Source organism: Oratosquilla oratoria, chromosome 18 (genome assembly GCF_046742065.1).
Source record: "Oratosquilla oratoria isolate Oo_2021 chromosome 18, ASM4674206v1, whole genome shotgun sequence".
NCBI classification, from domain to species: domain Eukaryota; kingdom Metazoa; phylum Arthropoda; class Malacostraca; order Stomatopoda; family Squillidae; genus Oratosquilla; species Oratosquilla oratoria.
Window position 1 is genome coordinate 16,801,630 of NC_134794.1, and position 18,493 is coordinate 16,820,122.

Sequence of the window (18,493 nt, forward strand, 5' to 3'; positions counted from 1 at the left end):
TATATCCTCCTTCTTACTAGCTACAACAGTAGTTTGGCGTGAGGCTTAGGGAAAATTAATCGAAATTGTTTTTTTAACTACATGTGAGAACTTAACAATAAACTGTAAGTTTTTCAAGAGTGTAGAAGGCAATAGTGCACTTCGGAAATCGTAGGTGAAACGAGCAAGACTCTAACACAAATATCAACTTCCTCCTACTTGGGTGTGAAAACAAAAGACAAAAGGCAAATATCACAAAAGAAATGTTCCCAATATTTACAATCCTTGCTGAATACATAAAATTGTAGATGGGGACATTTCTTGTATTTCTTCTTTGATGTAGCAATGCAAATTGAATATATTGGTTGAGGTGGAGGAAATATGCTTTTTTCGTCTACACAAGAATCAAATAACATAAGAAAACGTCACCGTTTCGGGTTGAAATTGCCATAAACGAAACGACCTGCAAACTACCTATTCACTGGAAAGTGGAAAGATATCAGATCTTCATAACCATCCAGAGGAAGAAAGAGAAGGAGAGAGCGTACCAGCCGACTCCTGGAAACGGAAACTAGGAAGAGATGCAAAATTGTTTCAAGATTACTATATGGCAGTAGGCATACGATTGTATACTTCGGATAAGTAACTTTGAGGAAAAGAGTGAAAAGAGGGAGGGAGGTAGGTGGGGAAGGGTCGCATAGGAAGAGAGCTAAAAGAGCAAAGTTGGTCAAAGTAATTCACGTGGCATTGGACTCTACCTCACTCAGAGTCCCTGAGCGAAGCAAGTCACTCCACAAATGAGACACGTACACCATACAGGACTCTGTACAACATCTGTGACGAGACCGAGCGATTCCGAAGTCAGAAAAGGAAGCTGATTTCACAGAAGCTATTTCGTAAATGGCTTAGACATCTTCCCCAGCTCATACTGAATAACTGGACACTTCTGAAGTCGGTTAAGTGAACTTGTTTTCCAGAGGCTATTTTCTCAATAACCTTGATGTCTTTTTCAGTTCATATTCCTAGTATAAAAACGACTGGAAGAGTTTATTAAGTATTACAAAAGGTTAATCGAGCCGCCTGACAGTGAAGAGGGGGGGGGGGCTGTATTGTGAATGACATTACTTTAACAAAGAAGGGAACTACTCTTCACTTAATACGAAACAAACTTATAGACCCGAAGCTCTGCATAGAGACTGGAGTTTGTAGTTCTTGAAAAAGATGTCAGGATGTCTGTAAAGTGACGTAGAAAAATGTCATATGGTGTATCATGTACTGGAAATGCGGGTAGTCGTATTTAGATTGCTATGAGCATAATGAATGTAAGGTTCCTGAACGGGTTTAAAGTAAACGTAATATTACGAAAGGGTCACGGGGGGGTTGGTAACGAGATGGGAGGTATTTAACGGAGGTTAGGAGTCAGAAGTAGTTAATGGTGATTAGGGAGAGGTATGAAAGCGAGGTTAAGTTGATAGAATTTCCTTTATGGCAACTTGAATTAAAAAAAAATGAAAAGCCAAATGGATGAAACAAAATCTGAATATCAGAATTTGTCAACAATTGATGTTTCTAAATTAAATTGGTAAAGTGTGATTAGTACATAAAGGGTGACTGTGTACATGCTTGTGCTAACTCCCACTTGCTATAAACACTTTCTAGAGATATACTGAAATCCTTGAGGATCAGAGAAATTTCAGTTTCAGGCTGAAGTAATGTCTCCAATGGATATTTTGTAAACAAAATAGCGGATGTCTATCTGATCATTGACTAATACGTTTTTTTTTCTTCTTCACTAGAGAGGATACATAGAACAAGATCAATACCTAGCGACGTGTTTTCACATTTTTTCGTTTGCCTATTTGGTACACTTAAAAATATTCCTTCAACATGGAAGACAAAAAATACAACAATTTCATTCATGGCCACCTGCAAAATACAATATCATTTATGTTTCAGTATTTCCTCAGTCAATTTGGAGACGACTTACAACTGTTCAACTGGACTCAACTGATAATCATAATATCCATTCAACAGTGTCACCAAAAGCCTAAATGTCCAATGTTTCAATATCCTTGGCCACATTGCTTGGGATTGCAAATCTTACGTATTCGTATGTGTCTTCTAGCTTAGACTTCAGCTCAAGAAAGTGGTCAAGGCCTCGGGTTTCAGCCATCACTTTTACCTGTGGTAAGAAAAGAATCGTTATTATCAAAGAAAAATGTCAACGAAGACTATTTGGCAACAGACAATGGTTCAAGTGCCAATGTAAGTATACAAAGTTTGTCCACTTCCGTTGGAAACGTCGTCGGAGTCGACAAGACGTCATCCAACTGTAAGTTTGAATCCACATAAGCCGACGTGACGCCATTCTTAAGCCCCGCCTCTTCCCTGCACGAGTCGACAGACTTTGTATACTTACATTTTTATTCTAGTTAGATTTGTGCAGGCTATGGGGTTGTTGGTCTTCACTTGAGTGCCGTTTTCTACACCTATGAAGTCAATGTCAATGAAACACAAAACACTGAACTGAAAGTCACGATCAGCAGTCCAGTCGTAAACGTCGTTACATTTTTCACTGTCAACACCAATTTAGGGACTCAGTTGTAAAATGAAAAAGTCCGTTATAACCGAGGAAGACAGGTCTCGATACTGAGAAAGTGTTTTATGAGGAAGAAAAGAAAACCTCACCACTGACCTTTACTTCTAGCAATAACGCAGTTTGTAATTGCTGTTTTGATTAGAAAGCATTTGAAGTTGCCAAGAGTCTGTTGTATACATTAGTACGTGCTGGTGAATTACATCAAGAGATGAACTGTAAAAACATTAATCTTGTGCACAAAAAGCATTGCGTGCGTTTCAGGTGTCTTGTGGAGTCTTATCGACATAACGTCACAAAATACGAAAAAGGTCGTGGAATACACGTAAAAAGAAACGCAAAAATTAAAACAATTACCCCCATATAAAGAATAATGAACAAATATCTTTCAGTAAAGAAGAGGAAACTTTTAACATATGAACTCGTTTATTGATAAATGGATAATTAAAATAACATATTATTCACTTTCCACGAAAAAGTTGAAATAGCTCTCTTATTGAAAGGAGTATGGCCATTGCATTACAGAACACTGGTAACCTGTTAACATTATTTCGTTCCATCCACACGAACCGATTTAAATATCCAGGTAGAAATTTGCCTCGCATGTTCTTACTTTTAGCCTTATGTTTTGCCCAGTATGATTCTGTATGTTGTGTGTGAATGCCTGTCTGCGGGCCAATGAACTGGTTGACCATTTCGTGATGATAGTTTGGATTATATTAGCTATAATTCTGTAAGTTCGCCATTCATCGCTGTTAATATTTGATCCAAGTCTCACAACTTTTTGTATTATTGGCAAGAGTTTCTCTTGGTCTCTATGTTCAATTTTCTATGTACCCAATTGGTGATGTACTATCTACTAACCCAAAAACCTAAACTTGAGTTTTAGGGTGCGGCATCACTGCACGCGATTTGCTGGGAGGGTAGTGGGATGCTTAGCGGGTCAGAAACAAGAACCAACACATGTTATCTAATACAAGTGGCCATACCGGACGCGGGTAGCGAATAAGCTTGGATGGAAACTGCTACCTGCGTCCGGTATGGCCACTCGTATTAGATAACATGTGTTGGTTTTTGCCTCTGACCCGCTACCCTCTAAGCAAACCGTGCGCAGTGTTACCGCATACTTCATCAATTTAAACTGTTGTCCCAGGTCCACCGTGTTATATAGGATTCAGCATAAAAAGTCTCGTGCATACTTCTCTGAAAAAACTGTTTAAGTAATTTCATAAAAGTTAACTAGCGAACAAAAGCTTTGAAAGTAAACAGTTCATGGTATGGTTGCTCTATTACTCAACCAGCTGTTTAATTAATTTCATAAAGGTTAACCAGTGAACAGAAGCTTTGAATGTTAGCAGTTCATGGAATGATTGTTACTTAACCAGCAGTTTAAGTAATTTCATAAAGGTTAACTAGTGATGAGAACCTTTGAAAGGCAAGCGATTATTGAAATGTCTGGTAAATTTGAGTTCATGATTACAGTAGCAAATGTGATCACTCTCATGTAAAGAATAACGAACCCAATAATCTTCTTGTAAAGATTAGCAAATCCTACTGTGAATGGGTTTGCTAATTTTGATTAAATCCGAATTTCCAGATCCCCGAATTACCGTTTTTGTTGTCGATATTCTTGATTCGACTTTGTGGAGTTTGTGTCATCGCTTTTGTGTATGATTTCTGAAAACGTAACTAATTTCTGAATAAATAAATAAATATCAATAACAGATAATTGGATAAGTAAAAAAAAAGCTAGAAGAGGAACAACCTTGCAGCATTACGCAAACACAGAGAATAAACGAGGGAATAAATATATACAAAGTAGAAACGAAATACGGTAAAAGAAACAAAAGAAATATGTCGATCTTCTTCTGGGACACCTTAAGTTTGATACTTCAGAAGTTAGGGAAATGTGCAACTTGCCATGGTACTCCTGGATGCAAAACGTTTTCCTACACACAAAGGCTCAACTATATAAAAACTCTCCATCACACACACACAAAAAGAATAAGAAGGGATTTACACGGACTGACTGTTCGTCGAACGCGGTTTGACAGACACGTGTTTGAAGTGATGTGTGAACGGGGTATTTGGGGTTTAACCAACGTGTTCGACAACCAAATACTCCGTTCACACGTTCCCACATCACTTTAAACACGTGTCTGTCGAACCACGTTCGACGAACCGGACCATGTAAACCCCCTCTAAGACAAGGAAAGCAAACCGGGGATTTTAAACGTTTTCTGAACTTCGACAAATGGGAACTTTGAACAAGAGAAGAAATCAAGACGCTGGACCACAAGCATTGAATGCGCATTTCGTGCTAAAATGTGCAGTCTGGTTCTCTAAAATCCAAGTCCAACAGCACAAGAAATTTGTGTTCAGCCACGATGGCCCCCTGCAGGTCAAACGGACTATCCCCTGGGTACGGTGCGGTCTCTGTACTAAATGACAACAATAAACACGGAAGTCTGTTCCCGCACCTTCCTGCTCAAAACATATCAGGACCAATACCGAGTCTCTCAATGCACATATAAATACACACACACAAAGAACACAAAACAAACACTGCAAGACAGCCAAAACCCAATACTAAACCATGGTTTTTCTAGCATCTACCCAAACAGACTACACTTACACACACACACACTGCTCGACTATAATTCTAGATTTGAAATAATATAATTTATCACAACACACCTGGACTTGCACCGGACACGAAACGCCCCGGACATTCACACCACAATGGAAACAAAATGCACCATTCCCCACTGCTTCGGGTGGTGGTGGTTGTAGTAGTAGTAGTAGTAATAAAAATACACATATATATATAAAATAATAACAATAATAATATTAATAATAATACATACATATACCAAGGCTTTTTCTCCCTTACAAGGGAGGTAGCCAAAAAGGAAAAGGCATAAAATAATTTCCACCCATTCCATCCCTGAATACACTCCACACCTCTCCACCCTCCATCTTATCTTAGCACCTCCTGGATGACGGGTCATCCCTGCACCTTGTCCACTGCCCTGGGTCAGAAGCAGTGTCGCAAGACACAGCACATCCACAGCAAGGCCGCTTCATTAGATCGGCGACCCCCCCTCTCCGTCCCCCCATTGCATAAAAGGAGAAGACGGGGAGAAATCCCTTCGGGCTGCGTCAAATTTTGCTCACACATACTACCTCACCCCCATCCCCCCGCCCATTCCACCTCATGCAATCACAACATCATCCATATACAACCATTCTCCATTCACCCCTGTCTTCTGTCCTCTCCCGTCCTTCCTCAACAGACATTCCCCTCTTCCCCAAAGCCCCCTTCACCCCATCCATCCACCTCATCCTAGGACGTCCCCTCATGTTCACTCCCTCCACATCTGCCTTCCATACCTCTTTTACTAGTCTTTCTTCACTCATTCTTTCTATGTGTCCAAACCATCCTAATATTCTTTCATCAACCCTATCTCCCAGCTCCTTTTCCACCCCTGTTCTCCTCCTCACCTCCTCATTTCTCACTCTATCTAGCCTAGTAACCCCCGTCATATTTCTCAGACACCTCATCTCAAACACATTCAAACTCCTTCTCTCTTCTTCTCTTATGTTCCATGTTTCTGCCCCATACAGTGCTGTTGGCACAATCACTCCTTCATACAGTCTCCTCTTATCATCCATTCCCAAATGTCTATTCCTCATTATACTCTTTAATCCACCAAGGCATTTACTCGCTTCTCTCAATCTACATTCTACCTCCACTTTCACTCCACCTTTTCCTGCCACATTTGTACCCAAGTATCTAAAACTATCCACTTCCTCCAGTCGCTCTCCCTTAATGCTCACTTCCACTCTAATGCCACTTTCACCTCTTGTACATCTCATCACCTTACTTTTACCCACATTTATCTTTAGCTTTCTTCTATCACATACTCTCCCAAACTCTGCCACCAACTTCCTCAATCCCTCCTCCGATCCTGCCACAAGCGCAGTGTCGTCCGCAAACAACAGCTGGCTCACCTCCCACTTTTCTCCATTTTCTTTAACCATCTCCAACCCCTGACCCACTACCCTAGCATTTACCTCTCGCACCACCCCATCCATGTATAAGTTGAACAGCCAGGGCGACATAACGCATCCTTGACGAAGTCCCACCTTTACCTATAACCACTCTCTCCATTTCCAATCCTGACACAAGCTCTATTACTCTCATAAAAACTCTTGACACCTCCCAGAAGCTTTCCTCCTATGCCGTATATCTGCATAACCTCCCACAGTGCCTTTCTGTCTACCCTGTCGTAAGCCTTTTCCAGATCCATAAAAGCCTAAAAAACATCCTTCCCCTTTCCTATAGCTTTCTCACATATCTGTCTTACCACAAAGATCTGATCTACACAACCTCTACCTGTCCTAAATCCACACTGTTCCTCACCAATTACTCCTTCTGTTCCTCTCCTAATCCTCTCAATCAAGATCCTCCCATAAGCCTTCCCAACTACACTTAACAAGCTAATCCCTCTGAAACTACTACATTCACTACATATTAATAATAATAGTAATAATGATAATAAATCTTCCCTGAGAATCCGGAAGCCGTTGCCGGTTACCCTGTTAAGACTAATTAAGGTCGATTCATACATATCGGTGGCGTGTCAGTTGAATCCGTGACGCTTCAGTGACGTCTATTCACATACATCCGTAGTGACTCCGTCCAGCGCGAAATAAGTGATTTCCAAGATGGCAAAAATTTCAGACGTAGAATTGGCAACGACTGCCATAATCATTTCTGAAGAGGAAAAGGCTGAGCATGAACGACTCCGGCCGGTGAGTTCAGTCGGCGAGTTTGGTTTGCTACTCCGATCGACGAGTTCACTCGGCGAATTTGGTCAGCGACTCCGGTCGGTGAACTCAGTCGGTGAGTTCGGTTGGCTACTTCGATCGGCAACTTTGGTCAGCAACTCCGGTCGGTGAGTTCTTTGGGGAGTTCGCTCGGCGAATACGGTCAGCGACTCCGGTCGGTGGGTTCGGTCGGCGAGGTCAACCTGTCTCCTCTATTCCGTTCCTTCATGGAAAGTGTGATGCACACTAGAGGTAGGTAGGTTAGGTAGTAGGTAGTAGGTGGTAGGTAGGTTGGGTAGATAGGTAGGTTAGGTAGGTAGGTAGGTTAGGTAGGTTAGGTAGATAGGTAGGTTGGGTAGATAGGTAGGGTAGATAGGTAGGTTGGGTAGATAGGTAGGTTGGGTAGATAGGTAGGTTGGGTAGATAGGTAGGTTGGATAGGTATGTAGGTAGGTGGGTTGGGTAGGTAGGTAGGTACTAAGTATTTCAGCGGCTTTGACCCATCGTTTTTCGCTCATATTTCCGAAATAATCATTCACATCAGCATGGTATATTAGCACAGCCTAATTCACACCCGGCCATAATTTTTGACGTTATAGTGTATTCACAAGTGTATTTAATTACGGTGTTTACTCTTGATATTGTGTGTGTCGTAGCCGACACCCGTGAAGTAAATCGAACAAGTGATGTTGGGATACACGAGGTAGTTTGTGATGACGTCACGACTTCACCTGTTCGATTTACTTCACGGGTGTCGGCTACGACACACTTAATATCAAGAGTAAACGCCGTAATTAAATACACTTGTAAATGCACTCTAACGTCAAAAATTATGGCCGGGTGTGAATTAAGCTGTGCTAATATATCATACTGATGTGAATGGTTATTTCGGAAATATGAGCGAAAAACGATGGGTCAAAGCCGCTGAAATACTTAGTAGGTAGGTAGGTAGGTTGTTGTTGTCGTTCCCTAGACTGTCTGTCCAAGCAGTCCCGTCTCCCCAAGGAATGCCACAGCCGAAACTGGGTTTTCCCACAAATCCTTTATAGAGTGTATGTTGTGTTGTTTGCGTGCATGATTGTGTATAATGCAGTCTTCAATTATGTGTTGTATGGTATGGGGTGAAGTGTTACATCCTGGGCAGCTGTTCACAATGCGGTCATTCAGCCTCTTCTGGTAGCTTAGAAGTGCTGGGTGGTGGCCGCACCGTGAAGAGTTGGGGGCCAAACAGCGGCAACCAGCCCTGGCCACCGGCTCTACGCAGGTGGCACCGATCCCCAAGAGGTAGGTAGGTAGGTAGGTTGGGTTGGTAGGTAGACTGGGTAGGTAGGTGGGTTGGGTAGGTAGGTAGGTGGGTTGGGTAGGTAGGTAGGTGGGTTGGGTAGGTAGGTAGGTGGGTTGGGTAGGTAGGTAGGTGGGTTGGGTAGGTAGGTAGGTGGGTTGGGTAGGTAGGTAGGTAGGTTGGGTAGGTAGGTTGGGTAGGTAGGTTGGATAGGTAGGTTGGGTAGGTAAGTTGGGTAGGTAGGTTGGGTAGGTAGATAGATAGGTAGGTTGGGTAGGTAGATAGGTAGGTTGGGTAGGTAGATAGATAGGTAGGTTGGTAGGTATTAAGAGCATGTGTCTCCAACATTCGTCTGACGTCTGTGATTAGAAAAAAAAGGCAATGCTATTTAACTTCTCGCCATGAAGACTAAACTGATACTAAGAGTCCAAACAGGGTACGGTACGGTACTGCAACGGACAGTGTGATTGCGTCAGCCTAGTTCAAAATAACGATATTCATATTTTCACTGACATTGACGGACTGAGCGGATACGACGCTGATACGCCATTGATATGTGTGAAGAGACCAGGCGCATATCAAGAGAGCTTATCTTGGCAAAATGGCCTAAGCTTTAGCGAATCGATACCCCGAACATACTTTTCGTGGTCTTGTGTTCTTTTGAAAAGTGACATCAGTGTTCTTGATTACGTCGAATGTGTTTTAATTGTATGTATTGCCTGCATTAGTGTCGTAGGTTGATCAAACTGGTTGTGTGATTCACGCTATTTACAGTGCCAGGGAACTTTTGTAATTTTGCATCATGTGCAATTTACAAAGTGTAAGTCTGCCGTCAGTTTGCTACTTCATCCTTGCAAAAAATCCTGTGGAAGCTCGTGTTTCTATGGACAGTAATCCCCTCCAGTATCTGCCACAAGAGAATCGGTACCAAATGACAGAGTACGTGGTCCATCATCTTAGAACTAAAACATGAAAGATGTGGGGCACCTAGAGCCCTTCACGTGAAAACGTAAGCTGAGGCAGAAGGTGGCGCGCTCTCGCGGCTTCTCGCAGAACCACCTTTGCCGGAATTCAACATTTTGTCCGCGCGGTTTGGATTAATTTATTTTCAGTTTTATTTTACGATCAACTTTCGACAGTACATAGATATTCATCTTTTCAACCACATTGATTTTCAATTCAATTCTATAATGCCATCACAGTCGAGACTGACAAGGAGCTCGATGGAAGCATATACGGAAAATGATACGTAGTTAAGCTAAGAACTCGAACCCAGCTGAGACGTACCAATTGACCATTGACTTGACCATTGCGCTATTCCTCTTCATAGCGCAGTGGTCTAAGTACTTGTTACGTCTCAGCTGGGTTCGAGTCCTTAGAATGACTACGTATCAGTTTCCGTATATGCTTCTATCAGGCTCCTTGTCAGTCTCGACTGTGATGGCATGGAATTAAAGTGAAAATTGATGTGGTTGAAAAGATGAATATATATATATATATATATATATATATATATATATATATATATATATATATATATATATATATATATATATATACACACACTTATGGCAGACTGCCAAATTGTCCGGATATGGAGAATAATTCTAATTCTGGATTCGGGTTCAAAAGAATCGGGTGACACCTTCGCGATAATGACGAATCGGATAGCCCCTCACACAAACAAACGCCTCACTCATCATGCAGCAGCTATCTGTGCGTCTTCTGCAGTGTAATTATTTTCATCCATTGTATCACAAATAATGTGGCCAACACCTATGACAATGAAAATTACGATGTGACAAGCAAAATGAAAAAAAAGGAGAAAGAAGTGGAAGTAAGAAGAGAAAGAAGTGGAAGGAAGAAGAGAAAAAAGAGAAAATTAAAATGAAAACATGAGGCAAAACAAAGGAAGATGAATAAGGGGGAAAATATTGAAAAAATATTAAATATTAAAGAAATAATGAAATATTAAGAAAGATTAAAGAAGAAATGGAGGAAGGAAAAAAATGAAAAAATATAATCCTAAGGTGTCAACAAAATTAAAGGAAAAAAATAAAGGAAGACAAGAAGGAAGAATAAAAGGACGAGAAAATATTAAGAAAAATAGATGAAGGGAAGACATAATTGGAAAAAAAAAAATCATCAGTTGTCAGGAAAGTGAAAGAAAAGAAGACACCCACAAGAAGAGCAGATAAAAGGACACCGGCGAGAAAAAAACAGATAACAGAAGGAAGACTCGTGAAATATGTTACACATGTGTGTGTGTGTGTATATATATATATATATATGTACACATGTGTGTGTGTGTGTATATATATATATATATATATATATATATATATATATATATATATATATATATATATATATATATATATATGTATATATGTGTGTCATTTTGACAATTGGAAATAAACTCATCTGCTGTCAGCTGTACAGGCGGTACAGTCCTCGCTTTATATGAAGCATTCCGCTCTGGAGGGGGTTCGAGTCCCAGCAGATGAGTTTATTTCCATATATATGTATATATATATATATATATATATATATATATATATATATATATATAAATTTATAATATATATATATAAATATATATATATATATATATATATATATATATATTTGTGTATATATATATATACATATATATTTATAATATATATATCTATATCTATATATATACATACTATATACATATATATCTATATATATACATATTATATACATATATATATATATATATATATATATATATATATATATATATATAATAGATAACTGAAGATAAAGTCAAAGGAATGTATCCAATTTAAGGAACAGAGCTCGAATAGTGGTAAACATTAAGCATCTAGACTAAAACTCTAGAGACTCCATACCAATCAACCCCTTCAGCATGTTGACAATAAATACTCTTAGCCTGGTCGACACTCATTTCAAATCACCTTGGGGAGCATCACCACAATGAACAGTTTAATTCTTTTCTCAACATGTTTGACATGGTGATGTGTCACATAGTTTTTTCTTTTTGTTGCCATGAGACAACGTTATTCAGCTAAGAGAGCATCACCATGCTGAAGAGATTAATCATAAGAGTAAGGCTATGACTACATCATCAAATGTTTGCTTCATCTTCAACAATGCACTCAAAGAATAAAACACATGTTAATATGACATATGATCCTCATCAAATGTAGAGCATGTGTATGTATGTGTGTGTGTGTATATATATTATATACACATACAGAGTAAAATTATAGAGATTTAGGCCTATGAAAAAAGTCTAGATTTTAAGTTCAACTAGAATTCCAAGTGAGAAAACTAATTCAAATTTTATACAAACTAGTAGGATTAAGTTGCAATTTAATTTAAATCAAATAACTTTAATTAATTTCAGTAATAACAATTCATCTTTGGCTTCGATCAAATTGTTGGCATGAACAAGAATATTAGTTTTAGTATTATAGTATTCATTCATAAATTAACAAATTATTTGACTGTTGGTATATAGATAGCATCTTTTAGTTATACAATGTTACGGTGAATTTAGTATAGATCTGAAGTTTGTTAGAAGTTCATTGATCATGCAGATGGGATACATAAATGTGTTTATCAGCTTTCAAGAGAGGCAACAAGATAGCACTGGATATGAAGATGAAGCAAACAAGTATCACCACAAGCAACACCTACTCCTGCTGCATCCCTCACCAATAAAGAGTAGGAGGAGCAGGGAGAAGTGGAAGGGTGGTAGCGAAACTGTGGGGGTTTTAGTGGAGATCCTCGTTGTCCTCCATCAGGGCATTGTAGAGAGTACCAAAGCGCACTTTCTTGTACCGCTGGTGCAAAGCTTGGCGGAGTTCTTCTGAATGCTCGTAATCCCTGGTCTCGCAGAGCACCTTCACCTGTTCAAGCAGCGCCGGCAGCAGCACAACAATTGAGTAAGAAGGCACTGCACCTTGGATCGCGCTCATGTATACATAATCTAACTCTAGAACTAAGCCGAGAGGTGGTGTTGAGAGGCTGCCATGCCAATGCATTCTGGGTATCATTTCCCTCAGTGAACAATGAACATGAATGAACAAATTCAAGCATCAAATATTTTCTAGGCATCCTCCTCACCACCACCTTCTCGTTTCCTGTATGCAAGCATTATGACCATGTAGCATGAATAGCACCCAAGCTGCATGAGTAGAATCTGGAGTGGTGTTATAATATTCCTCCACAACATTAGTAAAGCTTCTGCCACAGTAGTCTTAACATGCTTCCCTACCCTCTCACGAAACCAAAGACAACATTGAATAACAGTATCCAACACAAAGAGCCGCACATGATCATCCCAAGCACTGGCAACGTGAAGCAGACACAGAGAGACGCATAGAGGGGTCACCCATTTATCCTTCTGTCAGATGATTGAGCCCTCTGATGTAATGCCAATACATTTGTGGTCACGTCCACACTTTGGCGGCTGTCATCAAATCCTTTTTTGCTTATTCCATCCTCAAAGTATCCTGTACAAGTATTTCAGTTCTACTACACATTACTGGGATTGGCAAAGATCACTGAATCCCATATACTCTGCACATAATTGATAGTTCAGTGGTGTCACATGGCCATGAACAATTGTCATTTGAGGATATATCAGTTTAAAAAATATAATGCATATACAATAACCATTCCTGTAGATTTCATTTTGTGCTTTAGTTAGTCACTTTAAAATTGTCAGCACAACTTCATGTTCTGTTAATCAAAATGCTCCAATACAAAAGTTAAAAAAAAAAAAAACATTCCATGTTAGAAAAAGTTATTTATCATGACATAAAAGTTTAAATTTATACACATACAGGCATATACAAACACAAATACATATATCAATGAAGAACATACACCAGGGAGCATGTTGCTTCATTTGCACACCAACGTCATTCCCCATGGTTATTCCATGCAAGTTCCCACCCAGTCACCCTGCTCATTCCAGACAGCTCTTGACTGGATTGGTCTCCTTGCCCCATACATGAGCTCTGTGGGCATTCTCTTTGTCTCCACCATTGAGGGTTGTCTCTTGTGGAGATAACCATATAAGGGAGGATCAACAACTGTGTCCCAGTGGGAGCTGACTACTTGAAGGATCAGACATGCACAAATGCTCAAAAAACTTGGCTACACCCCTGGTTTGGTTCAATGTATTCATTTGTACATATGTATTGTATATGTGTATGTATATGCATGGAATATTGACTGTATAGGTCTTACACAGTCAACACATTTGGGACTTTAGTAACATTACAGACCACAGTTTAAGAGCATTTTTTCCATGACTGGAGACTAATGAGAATGCTGAGTCACTTTTACCTTCTACTCTCCCTCCCTCTTGCTAACCTCCTAAAACTTCTCTTTTACTACCACTATGATCCCATCTCTTTATTTACCCTTAACTCCAGTACCACCTGTGTACTTTTTGTATATCAAGAGATATGTACTACAAGGGATAGAGCATGTTCAATGCTAGTAAACTCACCTCTTGAAAAATAATTTGATAAAAGAAAAGCACTGATGAAAGACTGAGGGGCCATCACTTTGGTAACTACTAAAGGGCCTTGGATCCTGAAAACTGACTGTATGAATATGTGTGGATGTAACAATGTATGAAAGAAGAAAGACAGCAAATGGTGGAAGAGAATAGCTTGGACATCCTTGTTAAGAGTGGAATAAAAGTGTATAGTAAAGGTGAATGGAAGGTGGAGGGAATAAGAGGGTATAGGTGAATGGACTTAGGAAGTGTGTGTCTGTTGTTTAGAATGAATGTTTGGAAATGGGCCAATGAGGACAGAAAAATAAATGATTATAAGATGTATGAAAATGTGAGAATGGATGGTATGAAAATGGTGATTGTATGCATACACAACAGGGATACATTCTTTGCAGATGTGTTCATTGGAGACAGTGGAGAGAAATGCAGACATTGACAATAATGTCTTTAAGAAATATGCCAGAAAATGAAAGTGAAAGTGGAATGTCAATAACAGTGGTGATGAGAATTAAAAAAAGAGGGGAGAGAATCTAAAGTCTATGGAGAGAAGAAGTTTAGAGGAAGCTGGGGTCCAACAAAGAACATGGAGAAAATATAGCCAAAGGTGCAAGAAGAGATGATGAACAGTGCCTTGATTGGTCAATATGAGCATGTAAAATACCTATACAGGGCTCCTTCAAAAGAAAAGAACAAGAACATGTAAATTCAAAGTCAAGTGATAGTGTGAAGTGTCTTAAAATTCCTTTTTTGAAAGAATCTAAGTCATAATCATGTGGAAAAGTGTAAAGGGGAAGAGAGCTGCAGGGCCTCATAGTGGAAGGAAAGACACAAAGGGGATATCTGTTGGCTCTTATAAAAGATGATTGCAGAGAAAAGGGTGAGATGTTTCAGAGTATCTAGTGTTGCTTGGTCTCCTAAGGAAGAGAGGCACAGACCAACTAATTTTAGATGGATAGTGACTATGAACATAATGAGAGAAAAGAGATAACTAAAATACAAATGAAGTGAGGGAAGTTTTAGCCTTATGTTTAAGTTTACCCTTTTGAGAAAGGTGAGGAAACCAATCCAATCCTCTCATACTGCTGGGGTTTTGTGAGCTACATAATCCTTTCTGTATTGTTTGACTGATAACCTTTTGCATGGGGTAGGCTGCCACTAATAAAAAAAATATCAAATTCATCTTTACAAAACTAAACCAGGACTCATTATGGTGATCTGCTATGTAATAGGAGGTTCTAAGAAGGCGTAATGTCAAATATTATTTACAAACTTGTGAAAGTACTTGCAAATTGCACACTGACACATGAACATAGACACACACAATGACCGTTATACTAATTATGTATTGGTAAAATACATCTGTTATTGTCCTAAAACATGGATTAATACTTCAGATGTGTCTTTCCTCTCAATACCTTAATTAATGTTTGTATTCTAAAGATTCCACACTTACTAAAATGCACTACCTGACAACACAAACTCAAGGTTTATTACTTTGTTAGTTAGGCATTCATTTCTTATTTGTTAATCTAAGCAACCTCCATACAAGTATCACACTGTATATCAACATTACAACTATTACATGAGAATTAAACAGTGAATTTTGATCAACAAGAGTTATACCCAATATTTTTCAAGTATCTATTGCCTAACATTATACTGCGCTAACAAAACCAGCTGAAAGAAAATCATATGAAAGGTATGTGATGATCTTACCTCAACACTGAAAATGTCATTGCGAATCCAGGCCCTCTCATGGAGCATGTCTTTGATGGAGACTCCAAGGTTGGCCATCAGGCGAGTGAGCTCAGCAATTCCTGCAAAACAAGTGTTGGAAATGAAACTGAAATGTCTTGACAGACTTTCAATTGTCTTGATTGACTATACCAAATAAAAAAAATTATATCAAAAATATAGAAATTTTTTTTTTATTGATATATATACAATACTGAGCACACAAGACAAAACAAGAGTTGGAAATGAAACTGAAAAGTCTTGCCAGACTTTCAATTGTCTTGATTGACTATACAAAAAAAAACTGATATCAAAACTACTCAAAAAAATTTATGCTTATGTACCATACTGAGCACACAAGACAAAACACAGTATCCAACCTGAGATATTCATCAAGAAATCATGAATTAAAGTTTACCAATAAACTCAATGCACATTGATCACCACCTTTCTCATGTCTTCCCGTGAAGCCTAATATAAGTCAATTTATTACAACTGTATACTGAAGAATTCAGATGAGGAAACAACAAGCAGAAGAGTGAAATTACAGTGAAGTGACTCAAATTTGTGAGTGAGATACTGGGAATCTTTATTAAGGTAAAAAGAGGGAAAGATAAGAGTGGATTGCTGAATGGTTATCTAATTTGCTGATGTCAGCTTGCTTTTCCCGTGCAAAAGGCATGGAAAAATTGCACAGTGAAGAAAAAAAGTTCTTTGTAACAGTTATTCTACTGCAGGTTGATACTGATCAAGGTGAAGATCATTGAATACCATGTACAGCTTCCTGCATGTTAACAATAGAAAACATCTTTCTATCAGAAGCCACTGATAATATACAGTCCTTTAAACATCTATGACTTTGAATGTGATTTTTCAAGGTCTAATTCAAGGTCAAAGGTCTTTATATCAAGTGGAAGACCATATATGACTTCCTAAATGCCGATCATTACACCTATCTCATTCTTCCCCTAGTTGTGAGTAATCTACCATTTCTGAGCACCAATCTTCAAAACAATGCATATTTCATTTTTTTTTTATGGATGGTCTTGGTTTTAAGTGAATTGGACAAATTTTGAGAAAGTTTCAGACCAAGTTTTCTTCGCATTTTCAGTGACCTTGACCCTGACCTTGATCCAATTATTCTCAAAATCTATTTGTGTCATATCCAGACAACTGACCACTTTTCCTGGAGGTTTCGAGTTAATTGACAATACATTTTTGCTGCAATATTCTTAATAATCAAACACATAAATAAACTCGATCACAAACTATACCTTGCCCCCGGGCTTCATCCAGACGAGGTAAAAACGGGAAGGGAACAACACGAGTGAATTAAGTACTACACAAGGTAGCAACCTGATATGCAAATTAGTAAACCATATTGATAAAATTCACAGGAAGCAGTTTTCAGCCTTCCGCAAAACATAAAAATGAGAAATATCTGAATCGATTTACAGGAAGTAGTTTTCAGTCTTCCATAAAAAATTGAAGTGAAAAATATTGGTAGATGCAAGAGGAAGAAAATGAAGCTAGAGGAAAACCGTTTAGAGTGAAATTTGTAGGAGTAATTTCTATAATTATCGTACCTCCTGGTCTGTCACTGACTGTGACCGTAAACTTGACGAGTCGTCCGTCGGCTGCCAGACCTCTCTCCAAACATCGGCCGAGAACGGTCGTATCGATATTGCCTCCGCAAAGAGGAATCACCACCCTGCATTGATCATCACACATTATTACATACATTACGACATGGGCACACAACCAGCAATGGAAATGGGTGTGCACGGGATACATCTATCTCTCAATTACTATTTTATCTATCTATTAATTTGTTTGAATGGTAAGAATGGAAAGACATGATTGAGAACAAGAAACTTTATTCCTGACCGGTTTCGCCTTTGAGGCTTCTTCAGAGGTAATGAAGAAGCCTCAAAGGCGAGACCGGTCAGGAATAAAGTCTCTTGTTCTCAACTGTGTCTTTCCATTCTTACCATTCATACACCTGTCATGATGTCACAATTAATTTGTTTATCTATTTATTTGTCTATTTACCTATTTCATGTTTAGTCTTTGTGCTAAATGTTGACATCGTGACCTTCGAGTAGAAATGTTAGCAACAGTCGTTCGTGTTTACCTATTTCCCAAAACTCATTTCCATCACTGCGCGTCATACAGTACAAAACATAAAGTACAGTGCATACAGCTATGTCATACTAACACACAAACACAAGCGATCTTGATGAATTCAGATAGGCTAATCATATTTTTGGCGTACAAAATTATACCGAAATTGGCTGATTTTCATATATTCAAGTAAGATGATTAGGCAAAAAATACTAAGATAGTAATGCATATTTATAATAAGTAATAAGAATAACGTATATTTGTGTCGGGGGAGGATCGTGTGGACCCATGAAGTAAGTGGGGAGCCCACGCCATGAGGCTCTGAGTAGCTGGGGCCAAAGTCGTCACCTTTGCCTTATTTTTATGATAGGGACTGCTGGGGCAAGTAATAGTCACTGCTGGGAATCGGGGAGGAG

At 39.0% G+C, this 18,493-nt stretch overlaps 1 protein-coding gene across 3 annotated transcripts in view; it reads right to left on the reverse strand.

Annotated features, from left to right (window-relative positions):
* Positions 1-467: 467 nt before the first annotated feature.
* LOC143035096 (uncharacterized) overlaps positions 468-18,493 on the reverse strand; it is a 75,172-nt gene continuing 57,146 nt past the window's right edge. For 2 of the 3 annotated variants that reach the window (XM_076201642.1, XM_076201643.1), the window contains exons 12-14: positions 17,540-17,664; positions 15,936-16,036; positions 468-2,161 (exon numbers count right to left, since the gene is read on the reverse strand). In XM_076201642.1, coding sequence (XP_076057757.1) covers positions 2,027-2,161; positions 15,936-16,036; positions 17,540-17,664 — 361 coding nt within the window. In that variant the 3' untranslated portion in view covers positions 468-2,026. Of the gene's footprint in view, positions 2,162-12,400; positions 12,595-15,935; positions 16,037-17,539; positions 17,665-18,493 lie in introns of all 3 variants that reach the window. The other variant, XR_012967290.1, reaches the window with a different exon arrangement.